This window comes from Lineus longissimus, chromosome 15 (assembly GCF_910592395.1).
Source record: "Lineus longissimus chromosome 15, tnLinLong1.2, whole genome shotgun sequence".
In the NCBI taxonomy this organism is placed as follows: Eukaryota; Metazoa; Nemertea; class Pilidiophora; order Heteronemertea; family Lineidae; genus Lineus; species Lineus longissimus.
Window position 1 is genome coordinate 11,629,139 of NC_088322.1, and position 26,971 is coordinate 11,656,109.

Genomic DNA, 26,971 nt, shown 5'->3' on the forward strand with positions numbered 1-26,971 from the left:
TCACATGAAGAGAGAAGTTGTCAACGGTTGAGTCAATAGAATTGTCACTCATCATGATAAGAGCAATTTCATGTTGCCCTGAAACGTTGTAACAAATGACAGCTTTCAGGATTTTGCCCGCGTCTATACGAAGGATGGGCATGGACAAGTCATAGCTGTCATCCCTGACCCTGATGTCATCATTAGGATCAAAGTGAGCTGTTTTGATCCATGCATAATCAAATGTGTGAAACTCAATTTGGCGGAAATCTTTTGATCCCCTTGGGGACTTGGCTGGGCCTCTTGACGTCATGTTCACTGCGACTAGACATGATTAAGAGGGAACACTCTTTTGTGATGATATAAATATTATGTCAAAATGTTTTGTAAACAAGGGGGAGAAAAAGGGTGACGATGTCAAAGGGTTGTTATACAGTGTCAAACAGATTAAACAGATTCACTGTGTCTTCATCAATAAGACCATGAAGTTTGCAAATTTCAATGGGAAAAATCACCCTAAAGAGTCAATGACCTTTCAAGACATTGTTCATAACGTCAAAAATTATCAATTTTCTGCGGAACCAATCTTAGCCCGACAGAAACCGATATATCGGTTACAATGAGAAAATGGATTTTGGACTCTATCTTGAGGTGGCAGAAAATGTATAAAGAAATTCTGAATGTTATCCTTAGTGATGTCTAGACTATCCACCCACTGGATTGCTTTGTGGTTGAAATAACTCACTGATTGGACATCATCCGATATTAATGTTTCGATGAGAGACAGGCCACTGAACCCAGCCAGACCAGTCTTGCTTTAGGATGTTGGAATATTTTTCTAAACTTGATGAACATTTTGGTGTGATCAGGAAAAACTGTATGAAAAAACTTAAACTTTCCAAAGGGACTCTGGATTAATGCTTGCCAATTCACAGTGCCCCAACATGTCTAAAATCCCACCTCACAGCTGGTGGTCGTTGAACGGACTTCGTGGTCTCTATGCCTTAGTAGAGCCAAAGGCAGCTGAACCTTGTTATAATGAAAGTTTTCACACTGAATACATGGTTAAAGTGAACTGCTTTCCTAGCCTCATCTAACTCCAATGCATTAATGTTTACCCTGGATGCAGTAAACTTTGGATTTCTCAGAAAAATAATGTTTATTAGTGTCCTCATCGATGTATTGTTTCAGCCCTAGATTCTTTGGGACCAAAATCACGACCGGCTCTTGTATTGTAAAAGGATGTATGCCTATATAAGGGCAATAAAAACATATGAATAATCAAAATATCACATGAACAGCCAATTATGACGTAATAATCAATAGAAACCGGGAATATGAAAACACCGGTTGGGGTTTGGTAAATAATGTCAAATTATTTACTTATTTTCCGTGCCCTGGTCGGTCAATATAAAACGCAGCACTGGTAATTAGGAAGTCCGGCATTCCTTGATGTAATGCGTATGTAAGATGGAAAACTGGGTAAATTCTTTCCAATGCATGATGGACCTAAGTAGCAATATTTGTGAGTTAACTCCTTGATGGCTTAGAGTCACCAAACTTAAGTGAAGTGTGGTTCATTTGGGTGTAAGTTTGAAAAGCATTACTCAGGGAGAAAATAGTCTAGAACTTGACAACAAAACGCTTTGGCCATTTTAACAACTTGGCCCAGTTTGTAAGAGAATTTGTTTGCAACTTTACCTAGTATGAAGTTGTGCAGTCAAAAACCTACATGCAATGGTATATTACTTGACATTCAAAGAAATTTTTTCCCAAACAGTATACATCAGCAAATAAATTATGGCAGTCAAAATGTGAATGGCGACTTTAAAAAAACTTTCTTCAAAAGAGTACATTCTTTATAATGCATAGAATTACCCGAGTGTCTAAATCTAACAAAATTATACATTATGGGAAAATAGACCATCAGATTGAGCGTGACGGGTCGGAACAGCTACCTTACAAACGGCTTGACAGAGGAATTAGTTGAAAGCGATAGGTTTTAGAAAGCATTGTACAGGTGGCAGCCACTAATGGGCAACCAGGGCATCCTTTTTTCAGCTGATAAAAAAGTTTTGACTCCACAAACATCTCACTTGTGGTGCTCAGCTACAGTCTATACGTTCCCTTATATTTTGAGTAAACATGTATGTTTCTTTTGCTACAGAGTATCGTGACCCGGTCGACGTCTGATGTCTCCGATGTCAGAAAGGAGGAGAAGAGGAGGCAGAAGAACAAGAAGATACGGTCGTCGAATAGCGACCCCTTTGATGAGAAGGGGAGACGATCACAACCAAAACTCAGAGGTAAGTACAGCATGCGCCTATAAAGGACACCCATATTCACATTTGATATGACCAATTCAAGCTGAAGGGTCATTTGAAATGTGTGCTGTTTTGCTTAACAGGCTCTCAGCATCAAAACTTAAGTATGAGAATGACAAAAACATAACAGTGGTACTTCAAGAAATAATTAGATATGGTGACATTCCTACATTGACCGTTTTCTCTTCTTTCCATCATCAGAAGCTCGCAGTCATCAACAACTGGTCCCGGATTCCTCGGACACACACTTCCTTGAATCATCACACAGCTTCCAGAGTATCGGAAACATGGATGAAGAGGATGACACCAGCACAGAGGTATGCAAAAATGATGTGTCTCAACCCGAGGACTTGATTCAACCAGTCCAAACCCAGACTGTTTGAGCGGCTCCTTTGATGCCACTACCCCAGCAGGGCCATATTTAGCAGGAAGCAGCGGGGCAACTGCCCCCAGATATTTCCGAAAGAATGTTTGTCATGTTGATTTGGGTCCTTTTAGGACAAAAAGTGGTGTTCAGCATCCCCAGAGAGCCTACTGCTCCCCAGGACCAAAATGTTAATAAGGCCCTCCCTGCAGTGTACCTCTGCAACGACCCGTGATAGATGATAGTAAGTTGAAAAGGCAGCTCCTATAAAATCTTTCATAATTTTCAGGTTCCGGTAAAAAAGTCATCGGGGAGAAAACCGAAGAAAACCAGTAACGTCAGTACAACCAGTGTCGATAGTGGCGTGATTGGCCACGATGGGTCACATGACAATGACGAGCTGTCACCGTGTAAGGATGGTACCTTCATTATCGACGTGGAACGGGTCGATAGCGGTGTTGGTAGCGAGACAAAATATACGAATAAGAAGGAGAGGAAACAGAGGGTATGTATGGTTTCAATTTTCTCGAATAAAACCGAAAATATTGCCACAATCAAAGGGGCTAGAAAGCAAGTCGGTTTTCGGTTCATTGCCAGCTTTGTCGTCAAAGATAGCAGTTTTTCTTAACGCTGCCACCTCTTGTTATTTGCAGGAGGGCCTAGTCTGTGTCGACTGCGACAAGCTCATCCCAGATAACGACGACATCATCACAGAGGTCGCCACCATCTGTAAAAAGTGCTTATCACGCCGCACGGAACGTAAGGAGACGATACAGGAAATCATCGAGACTGAGGTCAGCTATGGGCGGGACTTGAAAATAATTAAGGAAGAGTTCTACACGCCGATGCAAAAAGCGTCGCTGTTGACCTCGGAGCAGATACAAGCAGTGTTTCTAAATTTCATGGATTTAATGGACATCAACGATAAGTTTGCGGACTTTTTGCAGGATGCAATCGAGAATGCAAATGAGCAAGGTGACGAGGTAAAGACCGATTTTAACTTTTTGCCTCTTTTTGCGAGACTGTTCTAGATAATGTATCAGAAGAGTTAATTTGAGAAAGAAATATTGTCATACTTTGGAGTTGGATATCAGCTGTCAAGATAGATCGTTTTAAACTTTCATATTCTATTTCGAATTCCAGGATTACCACACTGTCCAAATCGGCAAAATCTTCCTGGATTTCTCGTTCATGTTTATTGCATTTGAAAATTACTGCGTTAACCAATCATCTGCCAGCCTCCTTCTGGAACAGATGGAGAAAGAGCGGGAACTTCTGCGGATATTTCTGCGCGTGTCCCAGCGGGATAATCAACTCTTGCGTCGGATGAACCTCAAGTCATTCTTAATGGTGCCTGTACAGAGAATAGTCAAGTAGGTAGCCCTGTGGGCTTAATTTACATCATCAGGTCTGTTCCATGCAGTCAGGATATCACGTGGCATATGAAGTGACTATGGTGCTTTGGGCCTATTGATAACGTGTAGGGACTTCTATAAGAAACGTCGATCTGGAACAGAGGCTCGCTGGAAGGATATCATAAACTGTCCTGAATACTCCAAGGATGCCATTTAAAGCAGATTTGAACTTCCTAGGATATCAACTTTAACAACCCAAAGCAAAGAATTCCTTTTGAAATTCTTGAACTTCGAGATATGCAGACTGATAGAGTAAACCATATTTGGTACATTTGAGTGATGTTACTTTTATTTTTGCGTCTCCATTTTCAGGTATCCCCTGCTCCTGACTCGGTTATACAAGTCGACTCCCCTCCACAACACAGACAGAGCACTCATCAAAGAAGCTCAGTTGAAGATTGAGGAAATATTAGACCATATAAATGCAGTGAGTTTCGAGCAATATGAGTTTTGATATTTTGTATTAGAGTTGTCCGTTCAAATTTAGAATTGTTCTATCTTTCAAACTTCTCATCTTCATTATCTATTTTCCAGTCTGCAAAAGGTGGCAGCAGTGGTACCAGAGCCAGAACGAAAGGTTCAATTATGCGACGAGGGGCACCAGGAGCTGCGGCAGAGAGCGTCGAGATACAGAAAGTGAGTGCATATAGGACGTGCAGGTGTAACAAGAATTTGTTTTCCCGTGGACGGCTTCTGGCCAGTAGCCTTATATTTTGAGACTGCTTTAGGGAATCTTCTGCTAGTACTTGACTGAATATATCAGTAGTGACTGGCCTCACTGGAACTCTATCGATTTATGCATGGTGTGCCCAGCAGTAACACTCCTCCCGTCTTACTACCCTACAATGTAACTTGGGCTATGGATGACACCAGTATCAGTATCTGTATCACTGTGTCGTTATGTTTTTGTTGCCGGAGGTATGGAGTCTACTATATAGTCTGCCTGTGCGGGATCTTTTACTTGCCCTGGCATAGACACTCGGATACAAGGGACCACAGTCTCATCCATCAGACCCTCATTAATTTATAGCATTGGCCTGGAGACTATCGAGGTCATTTGAAAAAAATTGACTGACGTCGCCACTGTTTCTTTCTAGGTTGCATTTGAGACGATCGGGCAGAATCGCAATGACGCATTTTGTGTGATAATGGGGAGGTTAAGTTACGCCACCCCAACGGAACAAGGCCACTGGACCAAGAAGGGCAAGGGCCTCAAATTCAGCCCCTTACAGGCTGTGGTGCTAGCTTTAGGAAAGGTACGTTGAAACAACTTGTTTGAATTGTAGAGTTTGAATCCGCAATTATCTTGGAACATGAGTTTGGAACTGTTTCTTTCCATATTTGTTTCATTTTCTTGGAGGCATACTTATTGAAATGATTAACTTGCTCTCCGGCAAGGTCAGGGCGAGGCAAACAAAACAAACAATGATGTGTAAATTCTTGCCAACTATTCAGTTCAGGAAATGTCAGACAGGCAGGCTATCTCTGCATTCTCCAAGCAGCCATAATATTCAAGAAAATTTTCTCTGCCAGTATAAGGTGTAAGTATAAGGTGCGGACTAGTGAAAGAAAACAGTTTCACTCGAAATCTAATTGAAAATCTTTCACTTTCACAAAAGAAACCTTTCGATATCAATTTCAGAATAAGTCGGAATACAGCGTAGAAGAAGATTTGCTCCTCTTTCCAAAGAAGAGTCACACAACAGAGGCGTTGATGGTACTACTCAAGGAAAAGAACGGGAAATACGTCCCAGCGCGGGAACCCCTGTCGCTTGATAAGTGCGTCGTTTGTATGGATCCCGACTTTGACGAGGTATTTGAGGTGCACGAAATCAACAAGGAGACGTTATTTTTCAAGGTAGGTCACAGAGATCGACCCCCGCTTGGAAGATTTATACTAATTTGAGAATTTACTTGAAATTGGTCAAACAGGACAGAGTCCTTAGTCTGCAACTCGATGATGATGATGATGATGATGATGAATAACTAAACACCACTTCTGTCATTTTTCAGGCTGACGAAACCAAAGAAAACGTGACCTGGGTCCGCCATCTAAAATACCAGGCGAAAGGTGTTGGCGCGTGGCGACGAAGACGGCATGCTCTGGCCAACATCATGTTCAGTAAAGCGTAACCAAGACGAGGACGCCACCTATCTATAGTCATTTGAACTGCTAGCTGTGATAATTGCAACTTATCCTAACGGATATCTCAAACTGACTATTATTCATGTGATTGGTTATTGTTCAGTGCGGACCAAAGACTTTGGAACTGTCACAGAATATACTAACTTTAAAGAATGTGAGGGTCAACCCAAACGTAAATTTCGCCTATCAAACAGAAATAGATTTGAAAAAATGACGACCCTCTATTGGTTTTTGGGAGGAACGGAGGGCTTCTGAAATGGCCCCGTACTATAATGTGCTGGTTTCTTCATGATTTCCTTGATTTGAATTCTGTTTGAACTTCATGGATTCTGTGTGGCAGCAAAGGCAAATGTGTGCACAATTTCTTGGATAAAGGTTTTTTATCTCAACAAAGGACTGGAAAACTGAAATGGTTCAAACTTTAGACCAGGATGACGATAATACAAGTTACTGTAGCTATAGAGATGCGCAATGTCATGGTAAACTCCATTTGGCCGTGGAATATGTAAATATTTGGCGACATCAAAATGGCCATGGGTATTTTTACCAAGCAGAGCACAAGACTATTTATTCACCTATTGTCATCATAAGCCTCTGAACAATTTTAAACAAGTCACTAGGTCGCCAACTAAAATTCATTTAACGTTACTACTTGACTGGGAATATTTTTGGTGGATGTTTTCCCTGCATGATTTTAACTTATATTAAACATTTAAGGCGTAAACCAACTTGGTTTTTTTCTCCAACCCATTGTCTATCGAAATTGAACCTGTATGGTCGTAAATAACCACAAGCCTCATATCTCTCTTCTTGATCACCCATAAATAGACTTGGATTAGTGAAACTAGCAAAACTAACAACAGAATCAAAGCTACCATACCAGGTACAGAAATCTAGTATAGATGGAGATACATCAGAAAATTATTACTTCCCAATCGCACCTTTCCGAGACCATGAATAAAAAGTATGGTTACTGTGTCTGTAACTATAACCAAGCATAAATATTCTCTCTGTAACTAATGTGTCTAAATGTATATAAGAGTTGTATTTATAAAATGTGTACAAATAGATATAAATAAATTTAATTAAGCTTATAAGTGCCTTTCTGTTGGTTAGTGATCATCTCAAAATAGGTTGAAGCCTGGGGCCGCAGTTATATAGGATTCACATTATCAATTGTCACGCTTCACTTGTCACGAGTTAACTGACTTCGACTTGAAAACACGATGTGAGGGTGAAAAGTGACATCATGAATCGTATGTCGCCAGCTCTCAGGAAATGACTTGTTGTTCTTGATGTCACGCATAAAAGGTGAACAGTGACACGTCACATGTGAAAACGTGAACTCTGTCAACCTGAAGTGAGGCCGTTGTTGCAAAAATATCATGATGAAGCCCCCATATTTGAAAAAGACCAAGTTTGGATGGTGAAACTTATGACCCCCTCCCTGACAATTTTTTCCCCTCTGTCTTAGCGGTTTCAACCTCCCTTGAGATACTATCTCAAGAAGACAACTGATTTAAATCACTGTGACTGGTGGGTCAGAATCAAACCCAGCCAAGAATGAATTTGACCATAACAGTCAACACTACCAACAAACTGGCCCTTTAGGAGGAGGCTCTATGAAATTTACATCCCTTAGTTTGATACAAGTTTGGCATGTGCCTGGACACAAGTTCCCTTGTTGATGTGCCCTGGTCTTCAGGAAATCGACAGCAACGAGTTCAAAGCAGACACTATATTTCATTGAGCTTCCAGCTGAGGACGGGCTTGGTTGTAATGTCAATAGTTTTGGTCAAATCTATGTATAACCGTTTTACCTGTAGACCAGAGACCCATTCATCCCCCATAGAAGTGAGTACAATCGTAAGAAGAAGGGATTCAAATCACCCACTTGCATCGTGCGTCGTGCAGTGTGGATAACCAGATGGAAGAGTCAACCAACCTTTCATTGCTTTGTCCTTCTTGCGAGATGTAAAACCGAGGTTGCTATAACTGGTGCCATGGGATGTATACTGGATTTGAACTGGAGGAACTCAAGAACACATGTCTGTCATAAAATGTTATTGCCAAATAAAAAGTAGTGGTGATTGAACATTCAAGAAAGTGATGACATAATGATATGAAAGGTATGACAAGGAAATAGAACAAGCAGTGCTGGGCCTAGATGATTCACGAAATGGATTATATTTGGTATTCTATAATATTGGATATTTCAAATAATTTGTCTTCAATCTTTAACTGATTGTCAATTCCGGTCTTGACTGACGGCACGATATGTGACCTGCCCCAGCAAAACAAAGCGCATCTTGCTCTAAGACAGACTGCTTGTTCATTTCACTGTTGTCTGCCTTCTGTAAAATATGATTACGTCAATTTCTTCCATTACCTCCAGGTCTCTTCTCTGGGACATGTGCCTGGTTTTGCTGTGACAAGTCCCATACAATATAACTTTTATAAACTATTGTGATATTTACAGAACCCAATAGAAAAACTTGCATGTCAGTACCTAGTGGCACTTTCAAACTAAACAAATATTTACAAAGATTTTTGATAACGTCTCTCGGTGATCATCTCTACAGGTGACCTGAGCTGCCTTACCCACTTTCACACACATTCGTGCATTTTCTTCAACAGGTTCTAATTAGTTTGGGAGACCTTCAGGAGAATCTGCTGAGTCAGCACTGATCTTCTCTTTCAATTTATCAACAATTTTCTGAATGATATCTGGATGCGTGACAGCATTTACAAACTTTTCAAATAGATCTTTGGAAGTCTGTTCATGCAGGTCACAATTGGACGGACGTTTTGACATTTGTTGATTCTCTATCTTGTATTTATCGTTTGTGTAACTGTTCAAGTATTCTGAGAATGGGATAGAGTCAAGATGTTCAACGTACGGCCTTTCGCTGTTCTCACGAGAGAGATATCGCACATTTCCACACAGCGCACAACCACAGGATGAGGACACATCTTCTGCTAACTGTCCAATCTCTAAATCGTCTTCATCCATTGGTTCAACTTTTGAATCGCATGAATGAGTGCCCACAGTTACCCCTTCAGGTTTGGATTCAGATACAGAAATAGCTAAAGTTTGTTCAGGGTTCGCCCGAGTATTCGAACTGTCTTTTGCTAGAATCTCAATACGACTCCTTTGACACAGTCCCGAATTAGCATTTTTAAAGGGAATATTTCCTGATGTTCCACTGGAGTCATTTTCTCTCAATAGACGTTGTCGTTTTCTAGCTCGTATTCCTGTATCCTTAGTGCTGTCTGCTATGTCAAGTGAGATTTTCGGCACTTTGTCCTTTTCTAGAGCAAGTTCCTTCGGTAATGACTCGATAACTTCCTCCAGGTTGAGCATATTGGCATCAAGGTTTTGGCTGGACTGCAAGAGATGGGAAAGTTTATGAGTTATTAATTTCTATCACAATAACTGATCCCTGTGACAAAGGCTTTTTAGATTTCCTGAAGAACAGCCACAACACCTACCTGTCCTGGATTGAGCCACTCCGCTTCTGGTCTGTCAGCAGACGACATCAATGAATTGACGAGAGTTTGGCAGACGCATTCTGAGAGACGCTCCATGTGGTCACTTTCCTGAAATAGATTTAGCATATGTGACCCGCTCTACCAAAACTAGGCGCTTGTCGCATCTGAACTTGACAGGTTGATACGGACTTGTTGTTCATTTCCCTATTGTAGACCTTTTGTGAAATGTGACCAAATCAGTTTGTAATAGATTTCACAAAAGGTCTACAATAGGGAAATGAACAACAAGTCCGTATCAACCTGTCAAGTTCAGATGCGACAAGCGCCTAGTTTTGGTAGAGCGAGTCACATATTTGAAATAGACTTTCTGAAACTAGTTCAACTGGCCAGCCAGCAGGATTGCATGGCAAAGTATAGACCAGATCGATACATTGCTTCCTAAAAGAACATTGGCAAAAGTGTAGAATCTGTCGTTTTTAAGGCTTGGAAGAAGGCTGGCGTGATTCGGTGGTTGAGTTGTTTGACACCTTATCAGAACATGGTTGGTTAGATACCCGCCCCAAACACGTCAAATCCCTCATGACCCTGAGCAGTTTCGTTCAATGTGATTACTGTGTCCTTTCAATCAGAGGTAAACTCTCACGAAAAAACTCATGCCTCTACCTCTGTCACGGCAACTGGAAGACTTCAATCAAATTGACAGTCCACAATTTGCTCTCCGAATTAAGACTCACCAGTTCAATCCATGAATTGATGCTGATAGACGTCTCCAAACTTTCCACAAAATGCCACCAGTGTTTCGGGACGAATAAAACCTGTCCTGGTTCTAGCGTCACGACAATTGGACTTGTTTCCTGAAAATGAAGCAATATTTGGGGGACTTTTTGTGAATGCATATGAAAACCTACAAGAAGTCTAAAGAAGAGAAATTCAGAAAAGAGAAGTTTGAAACATGAAAGTCTAATGAAGCCAATTGAGGGCAGCACACTCACCTTAAATGAATGAAATTTCCCCAAATTTGGTCGCTTTATATCAATGTAACTGAAGACACTCGACTCCTCGTAAGGTATCCTTGTCGGGTAGAGGCTATCTGTGGCCTCGGGTGGGAACAGGTACCAACGCTTCCTGAAACATTTGAATAAAGATTTAGGAGACGCTGACATCTTGGGGGGTTAAGCAGAACTGTGGGAGATGTCCTGAACTGGGGGGGGGGGGCCGCGGAGTGTCATTTCATTCTACATGTAAGTGTTCATTAGACAGCATCTCTCGATCTGTTTATGAACTCAGTTGCTCTTTAGAGCTATCATTTCTCTCCATACGGCCAGTTACGTCAGCGTGTTCTTTGAGGCCTCCTGGAGAATGAGACATACAGGTCCACGAGGAGGCGAGGGGAAGCAAACTGAATGCGAGAGGTTGTGATTGTAATGAGCCAAACAGCCAACCTTATATATTTTTTGTGTTAGGTACCAATGAGCTTTGCTGGCAAGACCATCACAGAGAACTTGATGCATTGGAGCATAGTCCGCAAACACAATCACAGAATATCTATGACTGATCATACCTTCCATATATCTGTGCGACAAGGTTGCATCCATATGTATCGTAGTGGCATGGGGTATAGGACCCAGCAGACCCCATCCATAGTGTGCTGTCATGGCCATCTCGCCCTTGGAAACCAAATGTGTCCCACTGAACATCCTGAGAGGAAAAATCTGAATTTTAGGTTGGCATATAGCCACAACTTGTATCCAATGGAATATCATTTCTCTCTTCTCCTAAATCATGATTTTGACGTTGACCTGGTAGTTCCAGAGTGTTGACTCACATGGCCGACAGTGACAATGGGTGACCTGCCATGGACTCTAACTGCAAACTGTGTACAATGACTGACCACATAACTGGGTCACAACTGCACTGACACCATCTGGAAACTGCAGTGGGACATACTCTCTATCAGTCAATCAATCAATATATAAATTCGTATTGCGCCAAATTATGAGAATTAATCTGGGACTCTTAATAGGCGCATTGAAAAGGTGGTAATGAAAAGGTGTCTTCAAGACGAGAAAAATCTCTGCTCTCCTAATGAGAGGCAGAAGTTCAGAGAACAAAAGTTTTACCTCATGAATATTTGGTTGATCTTCGAACATTTGTGCCATGTATTTATAATCTAAATACACCCAGTGTTTATCCTGAGGATACCGCACCAAGGGATTTGACTCTGAACATCGCTTACAAAGCCAGGCCAGGAAGTCGCCAATGGTCGCCTCATCATGCCTACACTCGGACTCCCACACCACACCTGCAACATCAATGAATCTATTTAGGCCTACATAGTTAAAAGATTCTAAAGATAAATTATTTCTCAGAGTATTTTTTAAACTACCTAACTTGTTTGGAAAGACGTTTTGCTAAGACGTGGGGAAAAAACAGAATAAATTTTTCAAAGCGTAAGAGTGAAAGTCCAGAAAATGTACTGGAAAAGGCCTACAGTGAAACCTATAGGGTAAATGTGCAAAAATTTCAATTTTAATTTTAAATTTGAACCCGTGGACTCGAGTAGGAAGAAAATGAAGTAATATTTTCCCAAGTTGAATTAATTGCTTTCAATCGTGATGGCAACTTATTGTATCTGTCTTCTGCCCAGGTCAGATGAAGAGTTAGAAAAAATTGTTCGACAGATTTTAATTAGCAATGCGATTGCATTCAACAACAATTGTGAAATAGTGATTTCAGCAGGCAACTGTGATCAGCCTGAAGTTGAACTTGGAGTTGGAAGTTGGTGCTCAACCTCTGTATTGTTTCAGCCACATTGTACGTGACGTGACGTGACGACACGACTGAGAACTTGACATTACAACATGACTTTGCAGCTTGACGCTGCTATGTTGGTTCCTTACCATCTTTTTCATTCTGTAGTCTACCAATCTTAAAACTAAACTTCTTATCACCGAGGAGGCTTTGTAGTGTTTCTGGTTTCCATGACGATGCAGGCCATGTGCCGATCATGTGATGGAAAACAACAGGATGGTGAAGATCATTTAGAATCAGGTTCTTCACGGATTCTTTGGCTGTCTCTTCATCCATCCCCTTCCAGTAGTCTTAAAGAAAATTCATTTGGTCAAGCGCCTTGATTAGAACTTGGATGGACACGTGAACCAACTGACCATTCTGAAGAAAAAGTTTTAGAAAAAAGAATTATTCTCTCCAAAACCGTTCGGCTTTCACAGCCTTCTTCCGGGCACAAGCTATCAAGGCATTCTTTTATACGACACTTAAGAAGTTCGGTCCCGGATATGCCGATGGTACGGTTTGCGCATAACTGATGAATCAGCTAACATAGTAGAGCCAACAAATGATGTAAATAATGCATAATCAGGTGCGCAACGTCATTTGCTGGCTCTGTTAGCTGATTGGTCAGTTATGCACAAACCGTACCATCGTCATATCTAAAGTGTCGTATTGCTTCAAATGTCGTTTCTTTCCACTACCACGAGTCCTAGATCTAGATCTAGAGGCTGCACCACGAGTCCTAGATCTAGATCTATAGAGGCTGCCCATGCAGGCGGACCTTACACGTGCAGACTCTGATCGATCATTCTATGTTCTGTACCATTGAAAAGACGTCACCCTCAGCCACATTAAAGCTAAGGGCTAAACTTTAGAATCCCCAATCGGAAATGACGTAGTTTGATCGCATTCAACTATAAATCCATAATGAACAGTGGTGCTTGGTTAGTCAACCGATGACCTTTTTTTGGGGTGTGATCGGGGATTGTAAACACGTTCCAAGCTAAGTTTTAAAATGTCACCAGAGATCAGTAACTAATTGTCTTGTGGTTTGATCATTTTTGATAGGTTATTTTTGCTACACCCTGTATGCTACTGTAGAGTGTACATGCACAGGCTTATGCATGTGCCTGCAGAATACATCAGCATACTGGCATTCTACATTTTCCAGGGCACCTACTTATTTATTAGCTTCTATTACCATGTAGTTCTACCCGTTTACTACGATACCAATCACCAATCACCACATTACCAGTTCAGGTAAGCTCAAGAGAGATGGTTTCCATCAACTCACAAAACATGTTTAGTAGCCAATGCCATCTATTGTTTTCTGAACTAACTAAGGGGGACCAGCACAGGAATCTGACCTGGCTGAAGTTGGTTCCTTATTTCTTATTCCTTATTCCTGATTCTACCTATTCCTGATCCTCGGACGGTTATGGTTGGGGTTAGTGTAGGCCTTTATTGCCAATGATAATTGTATTTAGCCCTCACTAATGAATTACTGGCTTAGCGCTCACATTGGGAACAAGGAATGAGTCATTAATTGAGAATAAGGAATAAGACTAGGCAACTTCAGGCTGAGGAACCTGCACCCCAGTAGTATGGAAGGGTCTGGGATTGCATCATGAGGAAATCAGGGGTTAAAAACTGGTGATGAACCATGGGAACTCAAGTTAATGTGGTCATCTGAGGGATGGATTCAAGCTGGAGATAAACCATTCAATGTGATCGCAAACTATTTCAGTAATCAGAAGAATGATGGATTCATGCTTAAGTTAGATAAACTAATTCAATGTGAACTATGTTTATCTCCAATATCAATTCATCCCCGAGATGACCACATTAACTTGAGATTTGACTGAAATAAATCACATATTGTCGCTCTTCTGTCTCCTTTTTAACAGCTACCATTGATTTTATCCCTGACTGGACATCATTTTGCTTTGCCCATCCCCCCCCCCCCCAAATGTTCATAAATTTCTCACAGTCATAATTTTACCCCCAATCAAGAAAATCAAGTGAAAAGTCTGCAAACATGTATTCTATTTTTATTTGGATATGCTATTCTAAATTGTTCAGGAAATTTTTTATTCCGAGATATTAATCCCCAAAAGAATCTTTAATGGAATAAAAGCAATATATTGTTGAAAACAATTTACAAATCAAACCAACCATATCATGACTTACTACAGGGTGTTAATCAAGTAGTACTGCTAGTTTTTGACTGAAGTTTGGCAATGAGAAGTGTATGAATTGCTAGTAACATTCAGGTTTGCACCATTTTTCCTTTTGGATTTTATTGCAAGAAACAAAAACAATTATAACAATGAAAAAATATTCAAAATTACAACTAGCAACACTATTGATTAACACCCTATACTATTTCCAAATCAGTCCCACCCAAATCAAACTGGTCACTTATTTATTCCTTGATGGCCAATCACATTACCAACTTGGATTAGCCATGGCCATCTGACACCTTTGTTCGATTGTTTGGAGGACAAAAGACATCGCCAACCTTGAAAGAATGTGTGGGAGTATTACATAAAACACTACCTGTCACATTTTGTGCCTTCCAATGCATGCTTCGACTTCGACTGTGCAGTGCAGGCTGAACATTCATTGTAGCAAGGTGCACATGGTTGCTCGAATTTTGACTTATTTCAACATCTGAAATAGCAAAATTGCTTGTGTTTTGCACAAATCTTCTACAAGGTGGGTGTCACCTTCTGTCTAACTGAATCTTGACGTTATTCATGTTTTACTCTTGTAGGCCAAATGGATTTTTGAAGAGGGCAACTTGTCTTTGTTTTTTCCCCTTGTATTTTTCAATCACTTACTATAATGGACGTAGAGCTGAAATAGTTTGTCACATATCTCCTCCGTCAGTTCAGATCGGATGACCTCAAAACTTTTCCTGAAACTCGTGGTTGATATGGAGATGCGCCTCGCCAGGTTAAATTGGTAAAATTTGCAGCGATCTCGGAGAAATAGCATTTTTTGTTCTTTCTATATATGGGCATACTCATGAACATAAGGGGCCTTTTCAGCAGGTCTGATTTGCATATGGGGCCATCTGTTAAATCAAAAGTGTGGGATTATACAAAAATAAGCCGGGGAAGTATTGGGGCCACTTAGTGTTTAAAGCATTCATCCATTTCCGCAATTTTCTCACTTTATTTTGATCGTACTCCTTCACCTTACGTTGTTAATCGCTTTTAATTTTTCTAAGTACTGTATGGGAATTCATCACGTGATACACGTCTCATCATAACAAAACCGCCTCACCCGACCAAAGCACTGGGCGCAAAGTAGTGCACAGCTCCCTATATGAATACCCGGGGCAAATATAAAATATAATATAAAATCCTGATTAACATTTCTTTACTGCGAGCGATAAAAACAGGCTAACCTGACTGCAGATTAACAAGTATATTAGTGAGTGTTCCGGAACGTGTGGAGTCCGTGCGGAGGGTGTCGAAAAACCCTAGGCGAACTACCTCCTCCGTCTGGTGCTGCCACCCACTATGCTCGCGGCATTTGTTGTACTAAGTTCGTAACACGCCAACTCTTCACCAATCGCGAAAGTTCATCAAAATAAGTCGAGACCACTTTGAAGAGTGGTGGAGTTTGATTTTCCGGTCATTTTGGCCAAAAACGCGTTTAGTGTAAGTAATTTGGAGGAATATCATCCCCAAATCATCATGTTCAATTTGTAAACACTTGGGTCGGCGCGGAGTGCTCCACATCACACATCGACCTATTTCACGCATATCAAAATCAAGACAACATCACAACCCCCAGACATATAATTTCATTTCACCCAAATTGCTCCAACCCCACAGTAAGCCATCACCCTAACAACCCGCGCAACGGGTATTATGCTGGTACAGAGAAAGAATCTACGTCCAAGAACCATTTTAAGGGTTGGCCATAGGTACCTCGACCTAGACCTCATGCCGACTTATCGGTGGTAAATATCAGTCCAAAGTTCTCCTCCTTTCACTGCCGATAACTCCCACCAGGTAATAATCTGTCGGATGCACCATCATAAACGGGTGGCCAATCAAACTGCTCGACACAAAGTAATTGAATGACGACCTGAATTGATAGTGTCGACCTTCGTATCAGGTTACCCTTCCTGTGTCCTTGAAAGGTGGGTCAGGTTGACAACCCTGATCATAACATGTGATCACCTCTTGATATCCATCTTGACCCTCCAGCCTTGGATCCACTCCGCTGACCCGGACTCCGTTACACCAAGTGGAGGTCAACAACCGTTTAACTCTGATGGTTCAGAATGTTAATATCAGACACACCCACCATAAAATTTTCATCACTATAGATAACCTTCAAGATCGCTGCCGAGTCAAACGCAAGAAGTGTGTAAAAATTCTTAAAATGAAAAATAAATCAAGTACACAAAATTTTGGTAGTCAAATTGTCCCCGGCCCCTAGGACAAATGAATCAAGGGACTTTAACGGAGAGACACCACTCGAATAGCTATTCTACTATAGGTCACCTGAGCTGAAAATGAAAAAATGCTCTCAACTTTAAGGAATTTTGAACTATGCATTTGTGCCAATTTATCATTACAGATGACGTATACCTTGTCGGCAATTGCAACGAAAGATTCTCGCTGGTGTGGTTTGCAAGGTGAAGGCTAGGTATGTATAATATAGTATTAGATTCTGACTTTCCGATTGCTTGAGAAGTCCAACTGTCAAATGACAAAAGATATGAAATTGCGCGCTTTTGGCGAACTGGAGAGTACAATTTGGTCACTAAATCAGGAGGCCGTATTTGAAGCGGTGATGCCATTTCATTGGTTGTTAGTTTTGGGTTGATCACGAAATTTGAGAAATGAACTAGCTCACATTGTTTACATTAGTGCAAGGCCGCAGCTGTTCTGATGGTTCCATTGGATTTTACATACAAACTACTGGCTATTCTTACGACAGTCATGTTCACTTTTCTGTCTTAATCCTAAACCTAACCCAGGCCTGAACCCTTCCTCCTAGCACTTACCCAAACCCTAACCCTTCCCCAACACCAATCTCAACTCCCTAATTCCCAAAATTGCATAAATCCTTGTTATAACTAGTCGTAAGAATGGCAACTTTGTATAAAATAAAAGAAATGAAGTCTATCAATTCCATGAAGGAAACGTAATTCATGACTAAAAATGATGCATTTCAACATCATATTTAGGCAGTAATTTCCTGACTGAAAACACTAGAATTCCTGTAATAGTGCATTATGCATTTGTTCCAATTTATCATTACAGATACCACAAACCTTGTCCGCAATTGCAACCGAAGATTTTTGGATGAAGCGCAAGATGATCGGATGAAGGGTATGGATCAAGTAACAACTATGCTCAAATTGTTGATTGAGTTGCCACTGTCAATTTTTTTACCATTATTAGAATAAAATAGTAAAACAACGCTATTGAAGGCCACAAGTGAAAAGTCAGTCCCCAAGTGTCACTCTTAGTTACAGCAATCTGCCAGCAAGCTATAGAATTAACTGACAATGCTAATGGCAGATTTGCCTGCATTCAGTCCTTCAGTTTCAAAGCAATATCACGTGGTGAAAACTGATAGAAGCCACACACTGAGAGTTGAATATTGTAAGTATTCAAGTGAAAGATATAACAAACCTGAAGCAGGTCAAAACTATTTTGTCTATATTTTGCCATTTTTTATCCCAAGAATTTTTTTAAAAGCACGAATAAAGCCACTGCTACAATGTACACCAAGTTTTGAACATGTTATATAGTTTGACAGTGATGCCTCCATCAGCAATTCATGCGAGTGGATGTTCAAAAGTCGTAACCACAGTATATGATGTGTGTGTGTGTGTTTGAGACGGGATAGGAAAAGGGTGCGGGAGGTCATGTGGGGGGGGGAGACTATGGTGACCGTTGTGAGAGTTGGAAGTGTGTCTGATCACTGACTTGCTCATTTTGTAGCTAATGTTGTTATTCTAGTTGTTAGAGTAGTTATTGTAGTTATCTAGCTATCGTAGTTATCTAGCTATTATAGTTGTTATACTTTTGGTTACTGCTTATCATCGATTTCAACCTATTCAGCTTTCAGTTGTCCAGGCGAGGCCAGGTGACCAATGACGATGATAGATCGGGTTCGATTCAAGCTATACGCTTGGTGTCTTTGGTTATCGTGACTGGCGACTTGAGTCTATCTCATCTCATGTCCAAAGCACGGTGGCTGGGTCCCAGGCATGCTTGCCACTTTGTTCCACGGTCCTCATCTAAGTTTCGACGGTGATGACATGGACTTAGGTTCAAGGAACGTGTTCCCCTTGAGTCATTGTGGTTGATTGATGGGGGCAATAAACAGTTGCGTGTCGCTAGTCATTCAATTGGTCGTTTTAGAGTGTTGGCGGGATAAGTCTTACGACTGTTAACAATAGTAAGCAATAGCTGGCCAGCGATCCCCTACCTGATCTCGAGGGGGATGGAATGACTGGGGAATAGGCCTGTTGTTAACCTGCGGAATTTCGTCGGACGAAATGTCAGGCGTGTCCGTGTGGGACTTGTGCTAAACCAGTTTAGTACATATGACGAAGACATTGGGCTCTTTGAATAACAACAGTGTCCTTGACCTCCTTGTGCCTCACAACGCTAATAATATACACCCCCTGAAATCGACAAGACGGCGAAGAAGAAGGAGAGCCGGCCTCCAGCTCGAGAGCCAAGAAGACACTGGATGGACCCCAAGGATATGTTGCTGCCAATGTTGGAGCCATACAGGGTAAGCATCACTTAGTCCTCAGTTACGTCTGGATTGAAAGAAACATTACAAAGATGTCAAAATAACTCCGAAAGAAGTATCAATCTGACATACAATTTCAACTTTTATACGTATTGGGGTGCCACACTCAATACTGCTCATACAGTTTTGAAACCTCTTCAACCAATTTGGTTCCAGAATACAATTGAATGTGCTTTATTGAATTCGCATTAGCTGATTCTCATTGAAGCGTGTAGTGTGGGTGTTAATTTTGATTCATTTTGATTCCGGAGAGTGCTCTCTGGAAAACAGTTTTAAATCAGATTCAGTTTGAACGCAGCATGCAGTAGAAACACTAAGAAATTAGATAAACCCCTCAACAAAAAATATGATTCTTTTTAAGCAGCCCGAGCCAACATTGTACAAGGGACACAAGGTCCATGGCCACACGGACAAGGGATACTAGGATACGGGACACGAGGACAAGGGACACGAGGACAAAGGACACAAAATATGATTTTGCAGTCTACAGGGTAAGCATCACTTAGTCCTGGTTGATATTATAACTTCTCATGAAACAAACTCCATAACTGTCCAACCAGCAGTCAATGAGGGGAAAAAGATCATTTTTCATGTCGCCGAAACCCGCACACTGGCGGCCAAGTCATGAACTTTTGTCCCCGAGTGAGACCACCTGACCGAGTGTGCTCAAGTAACAGCCAAATGGGCAACATGACCTCGATGATCTTGATTAGTTGGACAAATCATGAGTTACATTTTATGTATGGCTGTTAGTAATATCAGTCATAAACATTGATATAAAAATCCAAGGCAATTTGAACAAATTATATGCTCACCCCTACAGTGATCGTTGTTGGAAGAGGAAATCATCATCACAAGCTGGAAATCAGTCGACACTGTCTGTGACATTCATTTACCAGAAGGGGGTATAACGAGCCCCAAGTATTAAGCCAGTTTCAAGAGATTTATATTTTAACACATAAAATCCACAACGTGATGTAAAAATTGGAAAATCCTGATGAAAAAAAGGGCAAATCAATGGAACATGTCAATTTTAAACTAACTAATTTTATTTAAAGGAGGATGCAAGCATTTGTAACTTTACTCAAGGCTTAGTTTTATTCAAAAAATCCTCACGGACACGGACACTGTCACTAGATGCTTACAGTGACATTTTGGTCACGTGTTACATTATCAGTCAAAACCAAACAAAACGTTGAGTGTTCCAACTTTTATAGAGGTAGCCAACTTGAGAATTTGTTTGGAGAACAAAGTTGGTTTTAAAGCTGTAATTTTGATCTGAACATTGACGACCAAAGAATTAGGAGACGATCAGAGAAAAATAAATAAAAAAAGAAGTAGAACTTGAAGGGCGTCATTGAAATTAATGTCAACTTATGCTTAGGAACCATCCCAAATAGACTGAAGCCAAAAGAAATTATTTCTTTTCTGTGAACCCTCTCCCCCCTTATTATGACTAAAAACTGAAGACTAGTGTCTTCAACAAATGAAATCAGCCAGGAATCATGAGGATTATGCCTGCCAAAGAGTGTGGCTGATCAACATTTTTCCACAAGAAAATGCCGTCAACCAAAGACATCTTCACTCCACTTGATCCAGAAAAAGGCCCGTTGAGCATCTATCCAGCAGTGCCACTTTAATTTTTCAAAGAGCGCCCCCTATATGGCAGACAAGCAGTCAAATTTCGCTAATTTTCATGTTGAAAGAAGGTCTTGCCTAGGGGTACCCACACACCAAGTATGAACCTTCTGGGTCAAGTGGTTAAGAAACGTGCCACTCTTTTGTCAAAAGTTAACGACGGACGACGACGAGGGACGCCACTGTCTACTCATCAGCTCCCCTGAAAGGTGAGCTAAAAAGTGAAGCCAGAAAGTTCATGATAACGAAACCTGACACTTGAAGTGAAAATTATTTTGGTTTCAATCTATATTTCCCTTTATCTTGCCCTCTGCAGATTGAGATGATGACTGTCGAGAAGACCCAAACACTCAACCAAGATCTACAATTCGTGCTATGGTAGATGTGACTCTGAACGATTTTGGATGACGAAGGAATCCAATGCATATATGGTAAATATAAACAGATGACAAGACAGTATATGGGTGAACATAGCCATGGGTATAGTTCGTTTCATTATCGGGGTAAAGTAGAGTCGCAAAATGGTGGATTTTATCTTCAAACTTCACACTTAGCAACCTCAGTTTGGAATTGAATTGCAAAACAAGTGTCAAGTAGTACAGCGTTGTGGTCATCGGTATTATGGCTTTTAGAAAATTAAGATAAGAACACATTTCTTAAATAACATCCAACCCGTTCAAGAAACTCAAGCGATGATTTTTGAAAACCCCACTTCAGCCGCCTTGTTTTGATCGAGTCCCGATTATGCAGGCAGAGATGCGCTATATGCTAACGATACCCCCATACTGCTTGAAGACTTCAGCAACTTCAGGGAGATTTCGCACATCGGGAAACCTTGAACCTGCATACACTGTACTCATGAAACCAAACGAACTCACCCCGTAAAGTGTATTTACAGGGTGTGCCAATAAATATTCCAATGTTCTGTGGCTGCACTGAAAATAGACAGGCTATCAGATGTTCCATCCATGTTTTGTCACTGCATCGTTCCTTTATACTAAACACGAACATATGTGACTCGCTCTACCAAAACTAGGCGCTTGTCGCATCTGAACTTGACAGGTTGATACGGACTTGTTGTTCATTTCCCTATTGTAGACCTTTTGTGAAATCTATTACAAACTGATTTGGTCACATTTCACAAAAGGTCTACAATAGGGAAATGAACAACAATCTGTATCAACCTGTCTAGTTCAGATGCGACAAGCGCCTAGTTTTGGTAGAGCGGGTCACATATTTGTGCAATTAGAAATTTCAAATTCAATTACAAACTTCTCATTTTTAACGAACGGTGTAGGATTTAAGGGTTGTGATTCTATCATGAACTACTTTGGTGAATTTGATGAAACTGAATGAAAGTCCCTATGGCACAAGTGCATTAATTATGGTAGAGCAATGGAGTAACCTTAAATTTTGTTTTCCAGTCGCTCACAGATATGGGCAGATGACTGAGAGTCGAGTGGATTCAGTGGGTCGAAGGGTTGCGCTGAGGGATATCCATGTGCAGGAGTGACGAACCACAGTTCAGCAAACGATGCCTTGACAGACCAATTCAAGGAGAACCTTCGCTAAGATCAGGAAGGGAACGTGTTTGCTGTGTGGATGGATTGGACACTTAATTGTGCGTCATTCTAAGAGACCATAATGACAATGTTCTAATAATGACAATCCAACTCCAAAGGGACTCTCTGGACTTAGGGAAAGCTACGGACATAGAGCCCTGACACGATATCCTGCAGCCATCATGAGGACAGCCTATCTCATACCTTCGGAAGGATGCCATCACACGGTAATGTAAACAAGTCAATTTCAGTTTTTCAAATGTCTTTGATTAGGTGAAGCCATTGGCCCGATTTAGAGATCGTGAGCTCTCTGTTGAGGAGCAATTTTTCAACGTTGTTTTTGCGACACCAATTACAGTGCGATTTTCATCAAACTCATGTTGATGATAGTTTGGACCAAACTTAATTAGTAAAACAATGAAAAGAACTAGACAATAAGGATTGTTCGTAACCTTATCTGTTACACATTCCACACATGTAAGCTTGCTCTTCCATGATTGCATCATTCAGAAATAAGGTTTTTACCAGGAAAAATTCTTTGAAAACATGAAAACTGTTGTACTTTTGAGATTCTACACAAATGGCACTGGGAGGGCAAAGGAACAGCCTCATTGTGTTCACAGTACATTTAACAGCACCAATTTTTTCTTCCTCTCAGTGCATTGCCCATTATGTGTACTGAGGTCTGCCTTTTCTCATAAGAACGCCATTGTGGCAGCGGGACAGCAATAAGGAGGCGTGATCTCAGACTTCAGTTTTGTATAGCAAACAGGCAAATGGTCTCAATTCGAAGATTTGGTCGATATATTATTACTAAATCAAAACAAAAGCCAAGCTGGAACAGTGACGTAATGGCCAATGGCCAACTCAGTTTAGCTTATCTATTATCCGAGTTGAACATGTATCATGGTGTCGAACAACCATGTGCATGAAAATTCTGATTATTCAGAACTTGCCGCATTTGAACTATTCAAAACTATCATCTGTGCAATTCTGATGAAAATCGCTTTGTAACTGGTATTCTAAAACACCTGAATCCCAAAAATGACTTGGAAAATGTTCCTTTTTACGGAACTGCCCTCAAATTCTACAGTCCTTTACCTCCTTCTGAAACTGCTGATTTTTCTAAGGATAGAATAAGTCATCGTAATGACATCAGGCATGTCAAGGAGGAACACAGATTTGTGTCTTATGATGCTGATCCAAAGCAGCGCTCAAGAGTATGAGTCCTGAATGAAGGCTTAAAGGGAACTGAAACCGCCAAGCCAGTTCGTATGACCTCGTTTTCATTTCCAGCGTATCAGGTGATCAGAACGAGGCATGAATGAAACATGGCGCCTAGTTGTCAATCATTGAGTGACGTCACTACTATGGAATTTACTACGAAAACTCTTGAATGAAAGATCGCATGACTCACGTGATTCTCACATGATTCTTAATAATAACAAATTGAACTGCGCATGCTCGGGCACTGGGGGCGGAGCTACAAATCTGAACTCGAATAGGAAGTTGGAAGTTTGACTTTCTCGGGAGGTGAAAGTCGAAAAGTTGAATAAATCGCTCGGCGGTTCCAGTTCCCTTTAATAGAGATAATGTTTTCGAAAAGTTCTTTGTCTGAAACCTATTGCACATTTCTCAACCAGCATGAATTGTCTACCACAATAAGATATCTATACGGTCAGCACAATGGCCCCTTGACATTGAGAATTATCAACTTGAGCATGTGCACCTACATGAACAACTTTAATTTCATGTTGTCTTTTTCTTTTCAGCATGATGAGCCATCCCACAGAAGGGAGAAGGATGTTGTTGACCTAGCACATCCCAACCATGCTCCCATCGCCGTCAAGTAACAATACGACGGTTAGATTGTATTTTGTCATCGTAGGCTTTATCGTTTTATCAAAATATCTGATTGAAAGGTGATTTAATGAAAATTCAAATTTTTCTGATGGTGAGAAGGCAAATATTTATTTACCTTGCTTATGACAATTAGCATAGATTATTTTAATCTATGTTTGGTTATGACCATGACTTGTGCCATGGTTCAAAATCTTACACTTTTCAAAGAAGGAATTGAAATTATGGTGGGTTGGAATGTTTCTGACTAACAAGGGAGCCAAATGACAAGGCACGCCAGAACCCAAACAAAATAATTTTCAAGCTAAATTTTGGGGGGACGGGTTGTTTGTGGCTACCAGACGAACCAACAGCCGCCTTGGGCATAATGAGGACCCTGAAGTAATTTTTCTGCTTAAAAATCACCGAATTCATCAGATATTTATTTGATTACTGGTATATCCATCACTTGAGACATGGGGTCCATGTGTTGTTGTTTCGCTGACCCCACGAAACAAGAACACATGTGTCTGATGGAACTGTAGGCCTTTCATTCTGTTTCTCAATCTCATCAGTATCACAGAATCAACTGACATGGCCTGGGCTCTGATGCCCTGGACCTTACATCACACTGGCTGGCTCAATTGCTCAACACATGTACCTTCATGCTCGAGACAAATGACCAACAACGTGATATGTTGAATTTGAATTACCTCCATCTTGAAATACCAAAACATCTTTCCAATTGAACTAAAACAGTTTGATAAACTCTCACTGTTTTATTGAAAATTTAAAGACTGATCCTTCCCTAGTGGTCACGCAGTGAGCCGTTGTCAAATCGTGTCATTTGACAATGGTGGCATGCATGCATGTTTTGTTACGGCTTATTAGGGACCCTAAATTTATGATGATGATGTTCTATATGAGTACATCTCTTTGGATAATAGGTGAGGACAATGGTACCTGCCGTCATGAGAATTTAGGACTTGATTCTGAATTGATTGAGAAAAGTGTAATTTAAAAACGTCAACTTTTAGACGTTTTAAACTGTTTGTCTCGTATGAATGTATTTGTAAATCCCATATGTAAATATTTTGTAAAATGTCTAAATGAGATCTAGACTCCATGACTTTGCAAAAAGTATGGCAAAGCCAACTTTTAATCTTTGCCCTGTCAAGGTCACCTCTTTTGTCATGCAAATGACATGTCACAACTGCTCCTTTTGTTATGCTAAGTGGCAGCCAGCTCTGTCCAGTGGTCATGACAAATGTGGTTCCTTTGTTATTCAAATTAGTTCCTGCAAATCAACAGCAGTGACCAAACCTATTGTAAGTTCACCTGGCTCACCTGAAGGCATGAACAATAGGTTTTAATACAATAGCTATACATGTGAATGCATGAAGAGGTTTAGTGCTAACTCAAACCATTGTGGTGGAGTAGTTGAGTCTATTGTGTTTTATCTCAATTTAGCATTGTGTTGCAAAGACACTTATCAGTGTTTCTTTGTGACATCTTGTAAAGAAGTTGACCACGTCTTAAAGGGATTACTATCCTATCTTCTGGTTTTCTTCTTGTATTGGGCTTTCGGAGTGGTGCAGCAAAAAAATAATGTACTACGATCATTGTATAAACTATGATGTACAATGTATGAAGTCATTTCAAACATAAGCACCTGTCACCTGTGTGATGGAGATGGCGACTCCCTCCGACTGCGTAGGTTTTCTCCCGGTGTGCGGGTTTCCTCCTACTCTACATTCCAAATCGTCATGTGTTTTCCTTGTAATGTACAACAATAAAGTTTTTTTTGAAAGAGAAACAGTGTTTTTCTTATTGACTTGCCTGTTGGGACACCATCACTGATCGAAACTTTTCACAGGAGCCGCTGTCGTGCTAACCAGATTTTGACCTTTAAAATAGGTCAAAGTAAAACATGCTGAATCAACAACCCATCAGGAGACCAGTGACACAGTGGTTGAAGTGCAGGCTCATAATCAGATAGTCATGAATGTGATTATGTTTCATTTCATGCTATTGAGCAAGACACTTGACTCAAAACTGCCTAGTTCTATCTCTTTGAAACGAAACGTAAAACTGTGATCCCTTGTAGGCCTTCCTGGTGTCTTGGCCCCAGGGCAAGGGCTAGCAAAGTACGTAACCAAGTGATGGGACTCTGGCCGACAAAGTGAGGTTCACAGTATAGCCAGACTGGTAACTTTAGAAGAGTGACATCATGTGGTTTTACTGGTAGCACACCAGATTCCTCTGTTTCCATCGGACAATAAAGTGACAAAGTTATGAAGGAATTCATAACAAATTTATTCACATCTCAAGCAGCCTACAAGAAGATTGAAGCAAAATGAACAGCACCTGGCTGGCTTCACAGTAGGTCTAAACCATGGTTTCAAAATGCACAAGAGCTTGGTTGATGAATTGCTTCTAAATACTTCTTGGATCACTGGGACTGTTGCCATGATTCACATGCTTCCAAGACATGAAGAGGTCTAATAATACTAACTTCCATAGGCCCTATACATATGCACTATGTAAAAGAAACGCCTAAGGAGCAAGGAGTCGTCCCAGTGAAGCTCTCCAGAGTCTGGTGGCTTTTGCTTGTGCACCAT

General features: G+C 40.8%; 2 protein-coding genes and 1 long non-coding RNA gene across 7 annotated transcripts in view; 2 read left to right on the forward strand and 1 right to left on the reverse strand.

Moving 5' to 3' along the window:
- Positions 1 to 7,313, forward strand: part of LOC135499486 (uncharacterized) — a 33,351-nt gene extending 26,038 nt beyond the window's left edge. For all 4 annotated transcript variants that reach the window (XM_064790254.1, XM_064790256.1, XM_064790255.1 and 1 more), the window contains 10 exons: positions 2,147 to 2,285; positions 2,505 to 2,620; positions 2,957 to 3,172; positions 3,321 to 3,650; positions 3,811 to 4,040; positions 4,395 to 4,509; positions 4,617 to 4,718; positions 5,180 to 5,338; positions 5,725 to 5,940; positions 6,096 to 7,313. In XM_064790254.1, the coding sequence (XP_064646324.1) occupies positions 2,147 to 2,285; positions 2,505 to 2,620; positions 2,957 to 3,172; positions 3,321 to 3,650; positions 3,811 to 4,040; positions 4,395 to 4,509; positions 4,617 to 4,718; positions 5,180 to 5,338; positions 5,725 to 5,940; positions 6,096 to 6,215 (1,743 nt within the window). In that variant the 3' untranslated portion in view covers positions 6,216 to 7,313. The remainder of the gene's footprint in view (positions 1 to 2,146; positions 2,286 to 2,504; positions 2,621 to 2,956; positions 3,173 to 3,320; positions 3,651 to 3,810; positions 4,041 to 4,394; positions 4,510 to 4,616; positions 4,719 to 5,179; positions 5,339 to 5,724; positions 5,941 to 6,095) is intronic.
- Positions 7,314 to 8,139: 826 nt separating this feature from the next.
- Positions 8,140 to 15,447, reverse strand: LOC135499799 (HSPB1-associated protein 1 homolog). Its single transcript, XM_064790755.1, has 8 exons — positions 15,354 to 15,447; positions 12,621 to 12,821; positions 11,841 to 12,022; positions 11,282 to 11,418; positions 10,713 to 10,845; positions 10,455 to 10,574; positions 9,721 to 9,828; positions 8,140 to 9,616 (listed from the first exon to the last, which is right to left on the reverse strand). The coding sequence occupies exons 2-8, from the start codon at positions 12,805 to 12,807 to the stop codon at positions 8,873 to 8,875; spliced, it is 1,611 nt and encodes a 536-aa protein (XP_064646825.1). The 5' UTR covers positions 12,808 to 12,821; positions 15,354 to 15,447; the 3' UTR covers positions 8,140 to 8,872.
- A 613-nt stretch (positions 15,448 to 16,060) lies between these two features.
- LOC135499800 (uncharacterized) lies at positions 16,061 to 26,149 on the forward strand. 2 transcript variants are annotated; one of them, XR_010449344.1, is made up of 8 exons: positions 16,061 to 16,181; positions 17,113 to 17,181; positions 17,802 to 17,870; positions 18,609 to 19,290; positions 19,673 to 19,802; positions 21,266 to 21,380; positions 22,374 to 22,738; positions 24,284 to 26,149. It is a non-coding gene; the product is annotated as an uncharacterized LOC135499800 (long non-coding RNA). The 2 variants fall into 2 exon arrangements; XR_010449345.1 differs by having other exon boundaries at positions 19,676 to 19,802.
- The last annotated feature ends 822 nt before the right edge of the window (positions 26,150 to 26,971 follow it).

What these genes read in the sequence shown, in the direction of transcription:
- LOC135499799 (XM_064790755.1), bottom strand. Translation starts at nt 12,807, where the DNA reads ATGGATGAAGAGACAGCCAAAGAATCCGTGAAGAACCTGATTCTAAAT. An exon ending in ATCAACCAAATATTCATGAG is followed by an intron (nt 11,419 to 11,840) that starts GTAAAACTTTTG and finishes TTTTCCTCTCAG; the next exon opens with GATGTTCAGTGGGACACATT. An exon ending in AGTGGCTCAATCCAGGACAG is followed by an intron (nt 9,617 to 9,720) that starts GTAGGTGTTGTG and finishes CATCTCTTGCAG; the next exon opens with TCCAGCCAAAACCTTGATGC.